The 18,957-nt window shown below is 38.6% G+C and overlaps 1 protein-coding gene across 4 annotated transcripts in view; it reads right to left on the reverse strand.

Annotated features, from left to right (window-relative positions):
- ALG9 (ALG9 alpha-1,2-mannosyltransferase) overlaps window positions 1-18,957 on the reverse strand; it is a 91,484-nt gene that overhangs the window by 62,214 nt on the left and 10,313 nt on the right. For all 4 annotated transcript variants that reach the window (XM_082626826.1, XM_082626827.1, XM_082626825.1 and 1 more), the window contains exons 6-12: window positions 18,280-18,415; window positions 14,292-14,379; window positions 14,003-14,108; window positions 6,752-6,874; window positions 3,928-4,082; window positions 1,377-1,506; window positions 381-528 (exon numbers count right to left, since the gene is read on the reverse strand). In XM_082626826.1, coding sequence (XP_082482952.1) covers window positions 381-528; window positions 1,377-1,506; window positions 3,928-4,082; window positions 6,752-6,874; window positions 14,003-14,108; window positions 14,292-14,379; window positions 18,280-18,415 — 886 coding nt within the window. The remainder of the gene's footprint in view (window positions 1-380; window positions 529-1,376; window positions 1,507-3,927; window positions 4,083-6,751; window positions 6,875-14,002; window positions 14,109-14,291; window positions 14,380-18,279; window positions 18,416-18,957) is intronic.

Below are 18,957 nucleotides of genomic sequence, written 5' to 3' on the forward strand. Positions count from 1 at the left end.
ACATGTCTTCTGTAAAAACACTCTAGAAACCTAGAGTCTCTAAACCACTTTTAAAAGTGGATTAATATCAGTTAATTATAAAAATTTAAATATGGATCCTCAGGAAGAACCACTAGCAGAAGCCCAGAGCCCAGAATGTCTTCAGACGTCCCCAGACCTCTGTGGTTAAGGGCAGTGCAGGGTGCATTACCAGACACAGCACTCATTCTACCAAACACAGGCCATGGGTGCTCAGCACAGTTCCCACAGCTCTCTGAGATGGAAAATCATTCAAAAACTTGTGAAAAATCTAAAATGAAGGAAAAATTAAGAAGACATTGCCACAGAATTGCTATTTTTACACCTTGATTTAAAACTCTGAGAATTAAAGGGCAACTTACTTATCAGGCAGGAGGAAGCTGCTGGGAAATCGATACCACTCTTTTCCTACACAGACATTAACAGGTCGGCCTTCTGGGACAGTGTGGATGGTTGGGTCTGTGGCAATTCGGTGAAATTCTGGATATAAATCAAGGGGCCCATGATACCCTGGAAGGGAGAAAGGTTTGTGAAAGCCAAAGATGAGGGAGATGAGATTCTGACATTTAATTATAATGCATGTTAATGTCCCACTGTGATCCATGTGAAAGGTACACCGCAACCCCAGCAGGAAGCCCACTCTACAGTGTAAAACACCTCTACAGTTAGGAAGATGATTAAAGCAGAGGCCCTATTTTTGCCAGAAATAATTTGCTTTCTTGCCCTTCTCTATATGCTTCCACCTTTTTAATTTCACGTTCTTTGAGCACATTTCAATATTCTGGATCCAAATAATGATTATAAGAAAGAATATAATCATGGGACTTGAGCCCCAAATTTGCATCCTAAGTTTAAGGCTTCCTTAATTCATCCTTTAAAAGGAAAAAAAAAAAAATGAGTAAGAATAGAGAAGACGTTTATAGTTAATCACACTAAAAGGAATTCTCAATCTTCTCTTCAGTCCTAAAGTACAGAAGTCACATCCCAATCTTAATATGAAGTCCATAGGTTCTCCCTGTAGAAAAGTCCTCCCCCCTCAGCTTAAGCTGAATTGTATTAAACATTCATGGGGGGCTTCCCTGGTGGCGCAGTGGTTGAGAGTCCACCTGCCGATGCAGGGGACGTGGGTTCGTGCCCCGGTCCAGGAAGATCCCACATGCCGCGGAGCGGCTGGGCCCGTGAGCCATGGCCACTGAGCCTGCACGTCCGGAGCCTGTGCTCCACAATGGGAGAGGCCACAACAGTGAGAGGCCCGCGTACCACAAAAAAACAAAAAACAAACAAACAATCATGGGTCAAGCAAAACCCAAGGTATAGTGCCTTGTGAGTACGGGTTAAGATATTCTCAGTACATCTACCTCTGAACAGTGCCACAGAGCGAGAAAAAGATAAGAGCCCAAACAGGAAGAGTGTTCCCAACGCCAGCCAATTCGATGTCACAGTATAATGCTCCAGGCGGTATCGCTGAAACACGAAGTGGTAACATTTCTAGAAGGAAAGAAAACTTTATTGAAAAAAGAAGATACACCTTGCAAAATATACACAATCACAAGACATCATCATAACTAAGAGGAAGAAAGCAGAAAAAGAGGTTCTACCAAGGGTCTGAGCAGTAGCAAACAATGAAGTACCCACTCCAAATTCTCAGATTAAAGCAAATTCTGCTAAATTGTCTGTAGATCAGCCTAGCCAGAGGGCTTGCCAAGAATGAAATCTCACTAGCTTCATAGGAAAATTAATTGGATACTTCCCTAATGCTTAAAGTCCTAATAATTTATTTTTTTAAAATATTTAAACAAAAATGCTTTTCCTAGTTTTTTTTTGATATATGAAGTATCTCAATCTATTCTGATATAACTAGTTATTAACCTTCACTTTCCTTACTAACAAGTTTTCATCTAAGTTTTTAGTAACAACAAAATGTCTCATGACCAAACAAAAAGAAAAAAGAATTCCTCACATAGAATATTAGGAAAATTCTGTTAATTATCTGCTAAACTACTTCACAAACTAGATGAATATCATTAACAATATATACACATCTGCATGAGTTCTGTAGCCTTTGAACACCTTCCCATGAAATTTCTGTCCTTCCTTCTTTCCCTCCTAGACTAGAAACTACTTTTGGAAAGCAATTTTGCAATACATAACAAGTGCCATAAATATGTCTGAACCCCTTTCATATTTTCTGGAATCTCTCCTAAGCAAACAATCCAAATACCTAAACAAAGATACTTACCCTAGCATTACTTATAATACTGAAATAAGTGAGCAATCTAAATTTTAACATAAATTATATCTAATCATTATATATAACCAATTCAATATATTATATATTACATAATAATGTTGTATATTATATCCACCTTAGAATATTATATTGCTATTAAAATGATGGGTAGAGATATGGCAATATAGAGAATGTTATAATTATATTAAGAGGGATGTAAAGTTATATGAACCTTAGATTACAATCATAATAGATTGTTATATAATCGGCAAAAATGCTAGAAGGAGATTTTGTTAGGGTGGTAGGACTGATTTAGAAAGTGGTAAAAGAAAAATTATCTGCAATAAAGTTCAGTTACTTTTATAATTAAAATTATTTTTTAAAACTATCATCCTAACATGGATGAGCTTTAAAAACATTATGCTAGGACTTCCCGGTGGTACGGTGGTTAAGAATCCACCTGCCAATGCAGGGGACACGGATTCGAGCCCTGGTCCAGGAAGATCCCACATGCTGCAGAGCAACTAAGCCGGTGCACCACAGCTACTGAGCCTGCACTCTAGAGCTCGTCTGCCGCAACTACTGAGCCCACGTGCCACAACTACTGAAGCCCACACACCTAGAGCTGGCCTTCTGCAACGAGAAGCCACCGCAATGAGAATCCCACGCACCGCAACAAAGAGTAGCCCCCCGCTTGCCACAGCTAGAGAAAGCCCACGTGCAGCAACGAAGACCCAACACAGCCAAAAATAAATAAATAAATTTATTAAAAAAATAAAAACACTACGCTAAATGAAAGAAGTCACAAAAGACCACATTTTTTTGATTTCATTTATATGAAATGTCCAGAATAGGCAAATCTATAGAGATACAAAGTAGACTGATTAGCTGTTGCTTATGGCTGAGGAGATATGGGAGGGGGGTTACGACAGCTAAAGGGTACAGGGTTTTTGAGGTGATGAAAATGTTCTAAAATTGATTGCAGTGATGCTTACATAGATCTGTGAATAGTCTAAAAAACACTGTATCATACACTTTAAATGGGTAAATTCTATGGTTTGTGAATTATATCTTTACATAAGTCTGTTAAGAAAAAAACTAGAAAAAAACCTATCACCCTAATTCTTCTTCTTCTGCTAACTGCAAATGGTAACAGAGGTTAAAAAAAAAAAAAAAAAAAACAGAGTCTGGCGCTTCTGAAGCCATAAATACAGAGATATTCAAGATTAGTTCTGACAGGGAATTGACCTGGACAGGTTTTAAGCCAGGATTACAAAGTGTCCCACATTGCTAACTGCCTGATGTAATCCCAAACACTTGAGCCAGTTTCATTCAGGTCTTGTAGTGAAAAGTAGACATTCCATTAGCTCTGCTGTGGTTCCACCGTTCTGTGCTAGGCCCATTCAGTGACTTAAAAAAATTCCTTTCATAGCAATTGGATTCTTATTGGCAACAGGGACAAATTAACACACAAGTTAACACTGCAAATATGTAATCAGCAAATAAGAGAAAGCAACATTTAAGCAATCAATACATAAAGCTTTATAATACGATCTGTATCAGGTTTAATGTACAGATAAAATATCTTAGGTGGAAGCATTCTGTAATTTGCCTATAAGCTTTATGAAGGATTTAAAGTGAAACAGAATGAAGCGGATATACATTTCACTGAAACTCACCTGAAGTGCAGAAAGGGCCACAGCACCACAGAGACATACAAGTGGGTATACAGGGAAAAGAAATCTCTCCTCCTTGTGAGGCTGGATGAAGAAAATTATAAACCAAATATACATTGGAGCCAAGGTAAGCCAATATGGGTGGCCTAAATTCTGAACTGTAAGACAGAAAAATATCCACCTTTCACCATATTAGAACAAAACAGCATGTTTAGTTTCAATGTTCTCTTGATCTCAAACTGGGATGTATACCCTAGGGCACCCAATAAAATGTTTCAATTCTTGTATTCACACTTTCTCTGATATAATAAAGGAGTTAGGTAGAAAGGGGTATATACTCCTTAGCTCTCCCAAGAGGTCCAACATTTAAAGGGAGGCACAATACTGGATTTAGCTAGAACAGGTGAATGGGTAATAGAGCTTAATAATTTCTACAATGGATGAAGAAAAAACAGATTTCTCTTTCTAATGAGTCCTGCCACTAAGACTAAAAGTTCCTGAGATTAACCAAAAGCATAACATAAATTCATTTCTTGGATTTTAATTCCTATATTCTGTTTACTGCATTAATCTTACTTATACACCAAATAGCTATAGATCAAAGAAAAGGAAAAAAGTAGGATTCTCAAACCCATTCAAAGCAAATATAAAAACACTCTTAAAGGAAGTTTACTGATCAAGTTTTCTCTCCTGTTCTGCAGTACCCATCCACTCTGTATCGCAAAATTAAAGCCAAGATGTACTTAAAAGCATGTGAAAGAACTAAAGGAATTTAATGAAAACGAAGACCTAAGCACCTACTGGAAGGTTCCTGTGTTTAGGTACATGAACACTGAGAGATAAACCTGCCATCTACAGCGAAGGCATCCCCTACTGTGCTTATACTAGTGACAACAAGCAGTGCGTAGGAATCACTGGCCAAGGGTAGATAGACAGTGCCCCCTGGTGTCCATTATGTCTACACTGAGCAAATTTAGATAAAAAGATCACGGTGGTCACCAAAGCCCAACTTAGCAATTTAACTGTGCTCCGTAGTTATCCGTGCTTTTGCAGAAACTCGTTAGGAATAAAAATCTTGAACTGCAATAACAAGCTTATCTTTTAAACTTTTCACTCTAAGATTTTATCGTGAGATTTTAGGTTATAATTTAGGACTTATACCTTTCCAGGAGGTATTTTAGGTTGGAATTTTCTTCATCATAAGAAAAAAATCTATCTTCTACAAGTAAACAATCTCTTCCTCTTCTGTATCTTAAAAGCTAACGAATACATTTTAAAAATATGGCCTAAAATTTTGAAATATCCTCTATAAAATGTACAAAATTATAACCACAGTTGTACTACATGATGAGATAATGGGTAATTTCTTTCCTGCCTCTTTATATTTTTCTACATTTTTTCTTTTATTATTTTTATTTCTTAATGTTTCTTCTTTTGAAAAGTATTGTTTCCATTATAAAATACACAAAAAATATAAAGAAAAAAATAGAACAAAAGTACTAAAAAAGTATTTTAAAAAGTATAAAGGAAAGCCCCTAGGTAACCTAAGGATGGGGACTAGTTACTAGGTGGACACGTGGATACATTACACACTTTTAAACCAAAATTGGATTCATACTTTAGAGAACAGCTTAATATCCTATTTTTATTTTATTTTTACTGTTTTTATACTTACATCACAAGCATTTCCAAATTTTCCACAAGCATAAATTATTTTTATAGTCAGGGAAAATGTTACTTTTCAAAAAAAAAAGAAAAAATGATCCTTAAGAAATACAAGGAATGGAGGAATACATTAATACCTCGAGGGGACAAACAGCTGAATCCAAATGTTGGACACTATGCAAGATGAATGACCTGGTTTCTTTAGAAATCTTCAGGAGGAAAAAGGTGAGAGGGGGAACCTCTAAAAAAGCTTATGAAACATAACACCAAATTCACTATATGACTCTTGTTTAGATCCTGCTTTAAACAAACAAACTACAAAGAACTATAAAAATTATAAAAAGCTATTTTTCAGACAATGTAGGAATCTAAATATTACCTGGGTATTAGATGATATTAAGAAATTACTGTTAATTTTGTTAGGATAATGGCATCACGGTTATGTTACAACGAAAGTCCTAAAACAAAACAAAAGTGACTCTGAAGGCTGCTTTCATATTCTATGAACACAGTGAAGTCTTTATAAACCATTCATAGTAGAACAACAGAATGGGGAATGGTACTGAGGGATCACATGGCATCCAAATCAGACTAAAAAGTCTGAAGTTAGATCTCCTTCCAAAGCTCAGATGCATTTCTGCTCAGACCTGTCTTCCATAAAAGAAACTATGGGCACTACATACCCAGAGCCATGACAACCTGAGAGAACACTGGCTGTGCCATACAGAATCAGAACAAGCATCAAATTTGGGGGAACCTCTATATGGTTTCGTTTTCAAAATTTTGGTTGAATTTCCCAGAGAAGGTTTGCCTCTAGCATTGATTATCTTAAGCCATCTTGCATGCCAACACACAGTTCTTTAAAAAACAGAAGACTCATATAGGCTTATCTCCCAAGAGTTTATAAATGTTTTTGCCTCCCCGGGTGGTTCTGTAAATCATACAGACTCTTCACTTGCAATTATTAACCAAACTTTCACATAGGTTAACAACATAAATTAAATAATCTATGAACACAAATGGAAAGTGCAATAAACCAGCCATTTCCATAGGAAGAAAATGGAGAATAAAGTAAGTAGATTCTTTTTCACTTCTTGGTACCCATTGTTACTTCTCTTCCCTCCCCCCCCCCACCAAGTCTACCATCCGTTATGCCACTCACCATGAAATCTCTGCAGTAGGTATTCCATAAGAGAAGTCAGTGGTAAGACCAAGAGAGCCAAAGCAAAGACTACATTAAAATTCAGAAATCCATTAATTAAATAGAAATACCAGGGCTCTACACCTGAGGGAGACAACGAGATAAGAAATCATTAGTGAATGCCTCCAATACCTATTACAGCGCTTGACTCATACTGTTCTTTGTTCAAGTAATGTTGATGATCCACTGCCTCAAGTGTATGAGAGTCCACAAGCCGCCCCCCTCTTAGAAATCAGGTTTCAAATATTTAGCTGTATTTTCTATCATGACCACTATATCTAGCCCAAATGGAACTAATACTTTTCAGAACCACCAAATAACATAAATAGCTTAGTGGTGGCACTAAGATTTATAATAAGAAGTATTTATTTGGTCTTCACCCCCATTCCTAGTACAAAGCTCCTAAAATTACCCTTGTAATTTCCGAAGTGGTGAGAGTAATACAGGTGTCTTTTGTTCTGTTAATGAGGGAACTTCAGGAAAGCCCCAGGTAATCTAAGGATGAGGACTAGTTGCTAGGGGAACCGGATGTCTTTTGTTCTGTTAATGGGGGAACTTCAGGAAAGCCCCAGGTAACCTAAGGATGAGGACTAGTTGCTAGGGGAACCAATCGAGTGACTGGAGGGCTGGAACTTTCAGTCCTGTCGTCCCCTTCTCTGGGGAGGGGAGAGGGGCTGGCAATAGGGTTTCATCAACAATGGCCAATGATTCAAGCAATGGTACTTATGTAATGGGGCCTCCATAAAAACCCAAAAGGACAGTCAGCGTTCAGAGAGCTTCTGGGTTGGTGAACAGGCAGAGAAGCCCACGGGGCTGTGGCACGCCCAGAGAGCACGGCAGTGCCACATTATCTTCCCACACACCCTGCCCTACGCATCTCTTCCACCTGGCTTGCATCCTTCATAATAAACTGGTAAACACAAGCAAATGTTTCTCTGAGTTCTGGGAGCCACTCTGGCAAATTGATTGAAGCTGAGGAGGGGGCTGCAGGGACTACTAATCTACAGCTGGTCAGTCAGAAGCCCAGGTGACAACCTGGACTTTGAATTGGCACGGGAAGTAGGGGCACAGGGGTTGGGGGAGGGTGGGCGTGGTGGGTTGCAGTCTTGCAGGGCTGAGTTATTAGGGCCTTTTCCATTTCCTTCCCACCTGTTTCTCCTAGTTACATTCTAGCATCCTTCCCCTTGATACACTCAACCACTATTTGATAGTGTGTATACAGGGGACCTGTGTTCCCGTAAAAAGCAACAACTTGTTTTCCTTAGGAAACCATGTTCAGAGACCCAGACCCTGCTCCGAAGTTTTGGGGCTTCAGAATGAAACAAAATGACTGAAAACACAAGCCTTACCCACACAAGTTTTGATTCTTTAACTCAAAATCCTTAAACCCGAATGATGAGAAAAAGCCCCCTCTGCACATTTAGCAGGTTTTTCATCTGCTCTTCCCCTCCATGTGATTACTTCAATCAGGCAGTGAATGACACATGCGGGTTTTAATCACTGTGTGTTGTGACACCCGCGTTGCACCACAGCAATTTCCTGCAATCAGCATTGCTTAAAAGGGTAATCAGAAGGCAGAGAAATAGGCAGAAAAGCCTGACATTTTTGCAGCTTGCACAGCAAAATAAGATTAGAAACCAAACCCTTAATGCTAGAAACATCTAAGGGAGGAGGAAGAGGGGGACCCTAAGGAAGGACCCAAATTCAATCGCGGGTCACCTTTTGGGAAAGCTCTCTCCTTCCTGTCTAAATACAATGATAGGGACTGTTCAGGAACAGAGATTTTGTCCCAGGCCAAGCTCATTAGAGACATTTATATCTTGTATTCTCTACGATAACCTTTTGGGTTATAGAAAACTAATGGATGGTTTTATTTTCAAAACAGACATACACGTCTTCTCTGGATTTTAATTACTATTTAACAACACATTTCCTAAATTGAGTTCTTTAGACATCCAGTTTCCAGAGAAGTAAGTTTTTGCACAATCCTCTCCTGACTGCCAGTGTGGTGGCAATGCTATCAACCTTGACCCACCTTTTTCTTTACAAAATTCTGGAAATCTGACCCTGAGAAGAAAAACCAGAGTGACTAGAGGAAAGGAGATCATCTTCCACATCACCTATTACAGATGCTAAACAGCAAAAGAAAAAAGCCTCTTTCTCTTTGATCTTTGCAAATATATGTTTTTTCAGGAAAGCTCTTTAGTCTTTTTGTCTTTACCACAACTTACTATGCCCTCCTGTTAGGGGTATCTTTTTACCAAGGTACACCGTACTCTGAGATGTGGAACCAAAAGCATTAAGTTGGTAAACTCAATTATTTTTATGTGTTAGGAGCTCATAGATCAAGTTCACAGCTAGGCTGTGAACATTTCATAAGACTGTTACTTCCCTGAAGGATGGGGTAAAAATCGGGGGATAAGTCAAGATTTGGGAAGGTTCAAGTTGACAACAGTCTTAAAAACAAGAGCAAAAGGGGACAAAAATAGTGAATTCTATTAGCCAGTGTTCTCCCCTACTTGATGAGGCATCTGCCTTCAAAGAGCAAAAACTTTTATCTCTTTCCAGGGAGATATTCAGCGCTGCTCTCAGAAAATATCAAAGCTGAACTATGTAGAAAAAAATGTGTCAGAATGACAAGCTAAGCATTTAACTGGTGCAAAATGAAAGGTGAAAGGAAGCTGGAAGCAGGGTCTTTGCAGGGAGTGACTCACCTATCTCCCTCTTTATGGAAAGTGCCTCAACTCCTTTCATTCAAAGGAGCTAAAGGGAGCTTTGCAAGAGGCCAGAAGAAGAGGAGATAATGTTTATTGTTCCACAGATTGAATGGAATCTGGAATCTTTTATAGGCCTACAATTTTATAGAACTCTAGGAACTAAATTATAGTAAATCATCAAATTTGCACCACCAAGAAGAAAAAGCCACCAAGGTTCAACAGAAATGATTAACAAAAGAGGGAAGGCTCTGGAACAGCTGTGGCTGGCAGGTGACCCTGAGTACTCCCCAAAAGACTCCTCTGGGGCTTCATCCTCTGCCGCTGCAGGAATGGAAAACTGTGGGCCTTTTGATAGAGGACACCAGCCCCTACCTTCTGAAATCTCCTGTCCTGTGATCTGACAGATTTTATAAAACACACAAACAGGCAGGGATCACATCCTAGGCCACCAAGTGGCATCCTTGAGCAGACCCAGTGTTATTTTTGAGGGGAGAGCATTTCTTACACCTGTCCTCCCACACCTTCCCCAGGCCTGTGTCCCCCTCATCAGACAGCAGCACTGCTCTTCACTCACACACAAAAATACTTAACCTCAACATCTGAGAACTTGAAATGTTACAAGGGAAAGAGGCAAAATCAGTGCCAAGTCCAGTCACTTTCCTTTTTGCAACACTAAATTTCACCTCTTGATCTCTGACCCTATAGAGATGTTTCCCCTACAACTTTGCAACTTTATGTCTACACTACTCTAAATTTCCTAAATGCCAAGTATTCTTTACCTCGTCCAAGTAATAGTTGTGAAAACTATTTCTTTCCCCTGGCTTCAAAAGTCAAGAGTCAGCCCAGGTCTGGAATGTGTCATTAATATATGTTATCTGGCCAAGAAAGTATAGAAAGGTCCCTTTGAAAACCAGAGAGAATAAATATTTACAGATTGTCCTCGACTTATGATGGAGTTAAGTCCTGATAAACCCATCATAAACTGAAAATATCGTAAGTCAAAAATGCATTTAATACACCTAACCTACCGAACATCATAGCTTAGCCTAGCCTACCTCAAACATGCTCAGAACACTTACATTAGCCTACAGTTGGGCAAAATCACCTAACATCAAGCCTATTTAATAACACAGTGTTGACTGTCTCATGTAATTTATGGACTACTGTACTGAAAGTGAAAACAGAATGGTTGCCGGTAAAGAATGGCTATAAGAGTTTCCATTGTAAATTTACCCTCATGATGGAGTGGCTGACTGGGAGGTATGGCTTGCTGCCACTGTCTAGCATCACGAGAGATATCATACCGCCTATTGGAAAAAGATCCAAGTTCAAAATTCGAAGTATGGTTTCTACTGAACGTGTATTGCTTTCGCACCATCATAAAGTCAAAAAAAAATTCTAAGTTGAACCATCGTAAGCTGGGGACCATTATTACAATCACAATGGAGAGACTGAAATTATCTTGCTCATGCCTGTGTAGTTCCTACCTAAAATTCAGCTAATGCTGTAAAACTACTTTAAGTTTTTAAAAAAGAACTCGATATTCAATCTTTTTGTCTCAGCAGTCCCTACACTTGAAATTCTATTTTTCTACAATGTACCTGCATGGTGCCTACCTGGCAAACTCCTTCTCTTCCTTCCAGGCTCAGCTCAAAGATCACTACCTCTAAGAAGTCTTTCCTGATACTACCAGATGAACTTGCTCCTTTGATTCCCTATCTTTCCACTGTAGCACATAATAGATTGGACTGTAATTATCTATTCATGTGTCTACAGCCTTATTAGACAGTAAATTCTATGAGGACACATGATAAATGCTCAAAAGCAATTGATTCAATGTTTCTTTAGCTGAAGTCATTTATCCATTCATTCAAGAAGTATTTATAGGCTTATTATGTTCTTATATGTAAGAAACAACACTAGATGTATGCAAAAACTATCAGCACAACGCATTTTAAATTTTCAGATAAAAAACTATGTGCCTACCATAGCTAACAAAGCACTTTAAGCAGGAGACTCTTAGAAAATAGTCAAAATAATGCCAAAAAGTGCCAAACAAGTGAAAGAGTTTCCATGACAAAAAACAGGCTGTCTGACAACTGTACAGCATATAAGTCTTTGATATTTACTGAATGGACTCAACAATTACAATAAAATTAGCTGATAATGGTAAAGTACTACTTTTACCTCTATTGTTCTTAATTTGAATCAAGATAATCCCAACCTAGCACACCACAACAGGTCTAGACAAAATAGTTCTAGGACATAACAGTGATCAGGGCATTTATGTAATCTGATGGGTACTCCAGAATTTGTTCATTCATTCATTCATGAGAAATCTTTATTAAAGACCTAGAATACACAAAGACTACCTACTCCTAAAATGGAAGAAACATTCTCTGTAAGTCTGCTAAAGCAAAATGGAGTTAACATGGAAATCACACACCCCTGAAAATTTGTCAAAGATGGGGGAAAAGCACAAAAATTCTACCATCAAGGAACAACCCCCTAAAGTCTGGCTGACTACAGCCCCGCAATCAGTCCTGTTGATACCCAGTATGACAATTCCCTCTGTCCCAACAAAGCTTTTTCTATCATTAGGAAAGTGATCAGTTCCTGCACATCCAAAATAGCAAAATCTGAACTGAAGCTAACCTAGGTTAACTAAAGCTGGCAGAACAGCGATCCAAGGACTCTTCCCGATAAAACATTGGCTGAAATGAACAGCAGATGCCAAAATCCAGGGAAAGACTGGCCACTGCTCCGCTGGATCCCAAAACCTACCCACTGTTAAACTAGAAACATGAACTTAGGTCAGAATTTACTATTTCTTTCCTATTCTCCCTACCGACATGCTTATCTCTAGATGTAAAATCCTCATCAATCTAGAGGACTATAAAAATTATGAAACTTTCATATACTCTCACACAAAGTTTTATTTATAAATAAGCAGTCAGAATATCAATATGTAATAACCCATTTAAAAGGTGGAGAAGCCAACTTTTCAAAATTAAACTCAAATTAACACAATTTATTCACCTATATATAATGTATATTATGTTTCCAATAGGTTCCATGTAAATCAATTTCTAATATGCAATCTGGATCTAGGAGGACAGTCCCCCTTCTATTGTCCTGTAGAATCAACTGAAGTTTTAGAAGTAAACTAAAACAATGGGCAATTAAAAACATGCAACTCTCCCTAGATAAAGGGAGACATCTAGAGGCAAAAGCTTAAAATTGGGGCTTTTTCTCATAGTCTCAGCGATCTTGGAGCCACATAAAAGAGCCTTTTAAAATTCCTTCACTTAGCAATTATTCTCTAACTATGCAGTTTGTGGATTCAATTCACTGAACAAAACACTGTTTATTTTTAACCTATTACTCGCCATCTAAAATGACAACATTCCCCAAATCCCAGGAGGCCCAATTAAATCTCATTCATATGCTTACTTTAATTCTCCTCAGTCAATCTGTTGGTTCTATTGGCAAAGTGGCACAGAAAAATGATGGGCGTGGGTTAAATTGATAAGAGACACAGAAATAATATTAACCTGTTTCATAGCAGAGCCCAAGACAGTCACATATACAGAATGCTCTAAGACCTTCAAAAGATTAAGGCAGAAGAAACTATACTTATTTAATGAGAAACTGTCTCATAAAAATGTCTACTGACTTGGCTGATCTGATTAGAAAGATCTCTAGCTTATCCCTCTGTAGTGGTCACTAACTCAAATGCCCTCAGGGGGCAAAAAAACCCAAAAGGCAAACAAACAAACAAAAAACCCAAGCTCAAGGGCTGGCTGGGGAAAAAAAAAAACATCAGGGGAGGGGTGGAGATGGATGGAAACTGGAGAACCAACCCCAGACTAAAGGCATTCCCTTTTTTCCCCTCTTAATCCTAAACTGGCCAAACTATCCACCCTCTCATGCTGACCTCACCCCCATGTGCTACACTTTGTCTACAGATTTTCTAAATTTGTCCCCTAATGCATAATACTAAAGTAAAACAAATTAAAAAAAGAAAAAGTAATTCCAAATGTTATACCAAATGTATAGAAAATGTCTGGAGGAATATTTTCCAAGGTGTTAACAATAGCTATCTGGAGATGACGGGATTATGAATGTTTTAATTTTCTTATTTTTGTTATCACATTGATTTTCTAATGAGAAGAGAAAAAAGTAACTTAATTTTAAACGAGTAGCATCAAAACCCACGGCATACCCTACAGAGTCCTCACTACTCTGAAACTGAGAATAAGAAGCAGCAGGACTAACAGAAAGCCAGATGTGAACATCACATTAATCAAGGAAAAATATTTAGTGGCCATATATCGTCACTGTGCTATGTTCCAATGTCATTTATTTTTAAATAAGAAAACGTTACCAGCAAAGAAAGGCTATATTTGATAAAATGTGGCAGCTGAATTAAAATTTCAAAGCTGAGGCAAATTAAGCTATCCCCTAACTCTTCCCTAATTTCATAAGGCCTTACCATAAAGATCAGGTCCATGAGGAGTAAAGACATTATACAAAACAATGTTCAGTGGTGCAATCACCAACTTCCCGTAATAGTAGCTGTCAATGACCACCACAGGCACCTAAAATAGAGCAGAAAATATATAGCAATTGTAGAGTTTTGCTCTGGAAACATTCTCACAATGCTAATAGGATAAACTTCAGAATGAAAAACAGAATCAATTCCTAATGTTCTCTTTTACATCCACATCAGAAGTTGCTTTCATTACAACTTTAGAACAAAACAAGATAAAAAGAAAACTCACCAGAAAGATCATTAGGGCAACCAGCGACCAATGAAAGAAACTCTTCCATCTGTGCTTCATGACCAGCAAATCAAAGGCAATAGGTAAACTATGTAACAGAGAAACAGAAAGTGGGGAGTTAAATACTTAGAATAGGTCAGATTTACACATACCTCATGCTGAACTGGGAATAAAATGTCTCTAGCAATTACAGTGAGGGAAGAAAGCTGGTACATGAAAGAATGTCTTCTCAAAAATAAAAAATGTGATCTCTTCACAGGACTCATCAGCGTGAGATGCATCCCACAATGCACAAGAAATATAAATATTCATATTTGGAATGAGCTCCATTTTACACGTATTTATGTGTAATGGACATTTAAAATATATTAATTGTAAGTAAATGTACCCTATTGCCCTACTCCCACCTTGCCAAATAAATAAATACTGATTTCTCCCTTCCACAATTTATTAAGATTTTAGTAATAATATTACAAACTTTCACTTCAATTCTGATATATCCCTTTCCAATATGTAATACTGCTCCAAAATGTAATATGTAATATTTGTTCTTCTTCCTTTCACTTAAATTCCTCAAGCAAGTATCAACAGCATATGTGTGTTGCCTTCACTATTTCTTCCTTAAGGCCTAACATCAAGCCATTAAGACTGATCTAAGGTACCAGGAATCTCCTGTCCGCCAAACCCAGTATCTTCCCACAAGCTTCATCTCCCTTTGTCTTTCTGTTGCACTTGACACAAAGCATCTGCTCCTTCCTCTTTAGACTCCCTAGCTCAGATGTTCTTTTCCAGGGGCTTCTCTAGTGCTCCTTTCTAGGCTTCTTTTTCCCTACCTCGCGGTGTGCCCTACCATGGTCCTAGCTCCCAAAAGCAAGGTTCTACTCTTCTCTCTCTATACTCATTTTCTCGGGTGCTTCAACTCCTCTTGCATGAACAATCACCTTCATATCCATGACTTCCTAATCTAGGACACCAGTCAGAGCCCTTACCTGTGCTCCAGTCACAAAGAATTCCATCCCACACCAATCTACTTACTTACACAGACTCTACCCAATGTCAGTTACAGGCTCTGCTCCTGCCTCCTCCATAAAGTCTTTACGTTTATACGGCACTATCATCTCTATCATCTCTTTGGCAATGTCATGTGAACATCTCTTCTAAGATTTGAAATTCCACATTCTATTACCTAAATATTGCATTAACATGCTGTGTTTTTATTTTTTTCTCCCCAACTAGTTACATTTCCATAGCACCTGCATTTCTCCTTTGATAAGTCAATAAATGATAGTACATTGCTAACTGACTGATTAACTGTGATCCTGAAATCATTTATCTAAAGGCAGACTAATCAAAATGCGCCAACTCAGAGGTATTTGGGGAACTCATGAAGTTCAATGTAAACCCAGTAGAGAGTAAAAGGAATGGAGAAACTGACAAAAGGAGGGTGGAGAAGTAAAAAGGAGGGAGGAACAAGGCTTTGTGAGTCACGTTAAAGTCTGGACCCCAGAGAGCAGGGGTTGGCAAACTTTTTATTTAAAGGGTCCAATAGCAAACATTTTAGGCTTGGCGGGGCCCATAGGGTCTCTGTTGCATATTTGTGTGTGTGTGTGTGTGTGTGTGTGTGTTGTTTTTTAACAGCCCTTTAAAAATGTAAAAATTTCTTACTCCTTGGGCTGTACAAAACAGGCCAGGTGGATGTGTGACCCACAGGCTACAGAATGCCAACCTCTGTGACACAGAGCAATGGGGAAGCTATTACAAAGACAAAACAGAGTGATAAAATCATATTTGCATTTTAGGAAGATAACTCTAGTTTGAGCGTGGAGAGCAGATTTATAAGGATCAAGACTAGAGATGGGAAGATCATTTATGAGCCTACATAAAAGAACAGAGAGAGGTGAAGAAAAGTAGATTCAAAAGATATTCAAGAAGTACAAGAAATTAATAAGACATGAGAAAGAGAAAACAGTCACAGATAATTGTCAGGTCCTGGCTCAGCACAGATGGTGGTACCCTTTACTGGGCTAGAAACAAAGGTAAAGGACAGATTTGGAGGGAAGATAATGAGTTCAGTTTTGTAAATGTTTAGCTATATAAATGGAGATATCCAATAGGCAGCTAGGTATATATGAGTGAAGCTTAAGAGATGACTGGACTATATAAAGATATGGGACCCATCAAGATGATGGAGAGAGCAGAAAGCCTAAGAGGCTCTTACACAAAATCTTGAGAAATGTAATAATTTGAGAATGACGTGCAGAGTAGAAGAGAAGAGAAGATTGGAGGTGGGGAAACCATCCTTTAAAACCCACTTAAGAAAATTTTAAATGCCTATTCTGATTTAGTAACTCCCTTATAAAAATTTATCCCATAGGTAAATTTCCACAAGTGTATAGACATATGTATAAAAATGTTCACTGAAGCATTGGGTACAACAGCAAAAAAACTGAAAACCAAATGCTTACCAATAAAGCAATGGTTAAATAAATTATGGACAGCCATATAATAATGGAATGTTACGCAACTGATACAAAGAATGATATAAATCTATGTACAGAAGATATACATATGTATAGGATAATTCTGTTGGTTTTAAGAATTTAAGTATGTATGTATGTATAAATGTGTATGTGTGCACTTATTCACGTAAGGATAATTTCTGGAAAGATACGTACAAAACTATCAGCAGTGACTAACTGTGAAGACTGGGTTGGGGAGAAAAGAACTAAGAATTCTTTTTACCTCATACAATCTGGTACTTTTTTTAAATAATAAAGATATGCTACTATGATAATAACCTTAACACAAACTAACATATTTTTCTAAATAATTAGTGGTACAGGCAAGAAATTAAGGCAGCACAAACTAGAGAAGTTGTGAAAACAAAAAGTACAAAAGGAATGAGAGATACTATGGAACTTGGAAAAAAAAAAAGATGCTGCAGGCAGGAAAGAAGAAGGACTGAAAGGAAACTCAGATAACAAGCCTGGGTGACTGGGAAAACGCACAGCACAGGGTGGTACAGCGTGGAAAAAACATCAGCTGTTAGAGTCAGAAGGCCTGGATCCAAAGCAAACATAACCTTAAAGGCAAATTACTCAAAACCTCTCAAAGTCCACTTTCTCATTTATATAAAGCACTAATAATTGGAGACTTCCCTGGTGGCGCAGTGGTTAAGAATCTGCCTGCCAATGCAGGGGACACGGGTTCGATCCCTGGTCCAGGAAGATCTCATATGCCACGGAGCAACTAAGCCTGTGCGCCATAACTACTGAGCCTGCACTCTAGAGGCCCCGAGCCACAACTACTGAACCCACGCACCACAACTACTGAAGCCCATGTACCCTACAGCCCACACGCCGCAACTACTGAGCCCATGCACCGCAACTACAGAAGCCCGCATGCCCTGGAGCCCACGTACCACAACTACTGAAGCCCATGTACCCTAGAGCCCACACACCGCAACTACTGAGCCCATGCACCGCAACTACTGAAGCTCGCATGCCCTGGAGCCCACGTACCACAACTACTGAGCCCGCGTGCCACGACTACTGCAGCCCACGTGCCTAGAGCCCATGCTCTGCAACACGAAAGCCACCGCAATGAGAAGCCTGCACACCACAACAAAGGGCAGCCCCTGCTTGCCGCAACTAGAAAAAGCCCACACGCAGCAATGAAGACCCACCAAAAAAAAAAAAAAAAAAAAAAAGCACGAATAATTGTATTTGTCTTGCAGAGTAGGTTTAGGAATAAAGTTCATGAAGGGTTTAGCTGTGCACAGGATACAGCAGATGCTTAACAGTCACTTTCTTATTAGAATTAATCATAACAATAAGTACTAAGAGAAATATTCTTCCACTTCCCAGAATCTTTGAATAATTAATTTCTATAACTTTAGGTCCTACCCAAAGAATATGGAGATAACCTAACATTAGGATTAACTATATACCCAGTGATACATGGAAGGTGAATCATGTTAGTTTCTTACCCAAGAGCTGCACTGAATGGCCAGCCCAAGATAGCCCCAGCTGCTACTCCAAGCACAGCAAAGGAAGTTTTGTCCATATACCAGCCAGTCATGGCTATCAATGTAGTATACATACAGAAGCTGCTAGGAAGGAATGCTGCAAGACAAAAGAAATGAAAAAAAAGGGGGGAAAGGGACAAGAGATTGAGATTTATGAGTTATCAATTATTAAAAATATAGCTGCATTGCAATATGTCAATAACCAGGAACATACTTTGAGCAATACTATATTAGAAATGAGGAGTAAAGTGATACTCATTAAAAAAAAAAACCCCAAAGTTCAATGATTTTCTTATTTTCTCTCTCCTGTTTTTTATGTACCAACACATCACCCAATTATACAATGCCAACCATGCCATTTATCTCCTGGCCTGTACCCCAAGTTTAAAACTTACAGGATTCCAGGTTCCCCAGAAGTACCTCCAGGTTATATTTCCAGACAGGAAGTATGCTTCAAGAAATTTAGAGCCATTGCTAACAATCTGTTTCTGAAGAAGTTTATCCTCTGATAGTCTTCTGAGACTGTCCTATTAGCAACCTGTACCCCGTAGGAATTCTCAAAAGCCTTCTCAAGGAACAAATATGTCCGATGGCAGCACTACTTTGCATCCTTCATCCACTGACATAGATAGTTTGGCC

This window comes from Mesoplodon mirus (genome assembly GCF_964341445.2).
Source record: "Mesoplodon mirus genome assembly, chromosome: 7".
In the NCBI taxonomy this organism is placed as follows: domain Eukaryota; kingdom Metazoa; phylum Chordata; class Mammalia; order Artiodactyla; family Ziphiidae; genus Mesoplodon; species Mesoplodon mirus.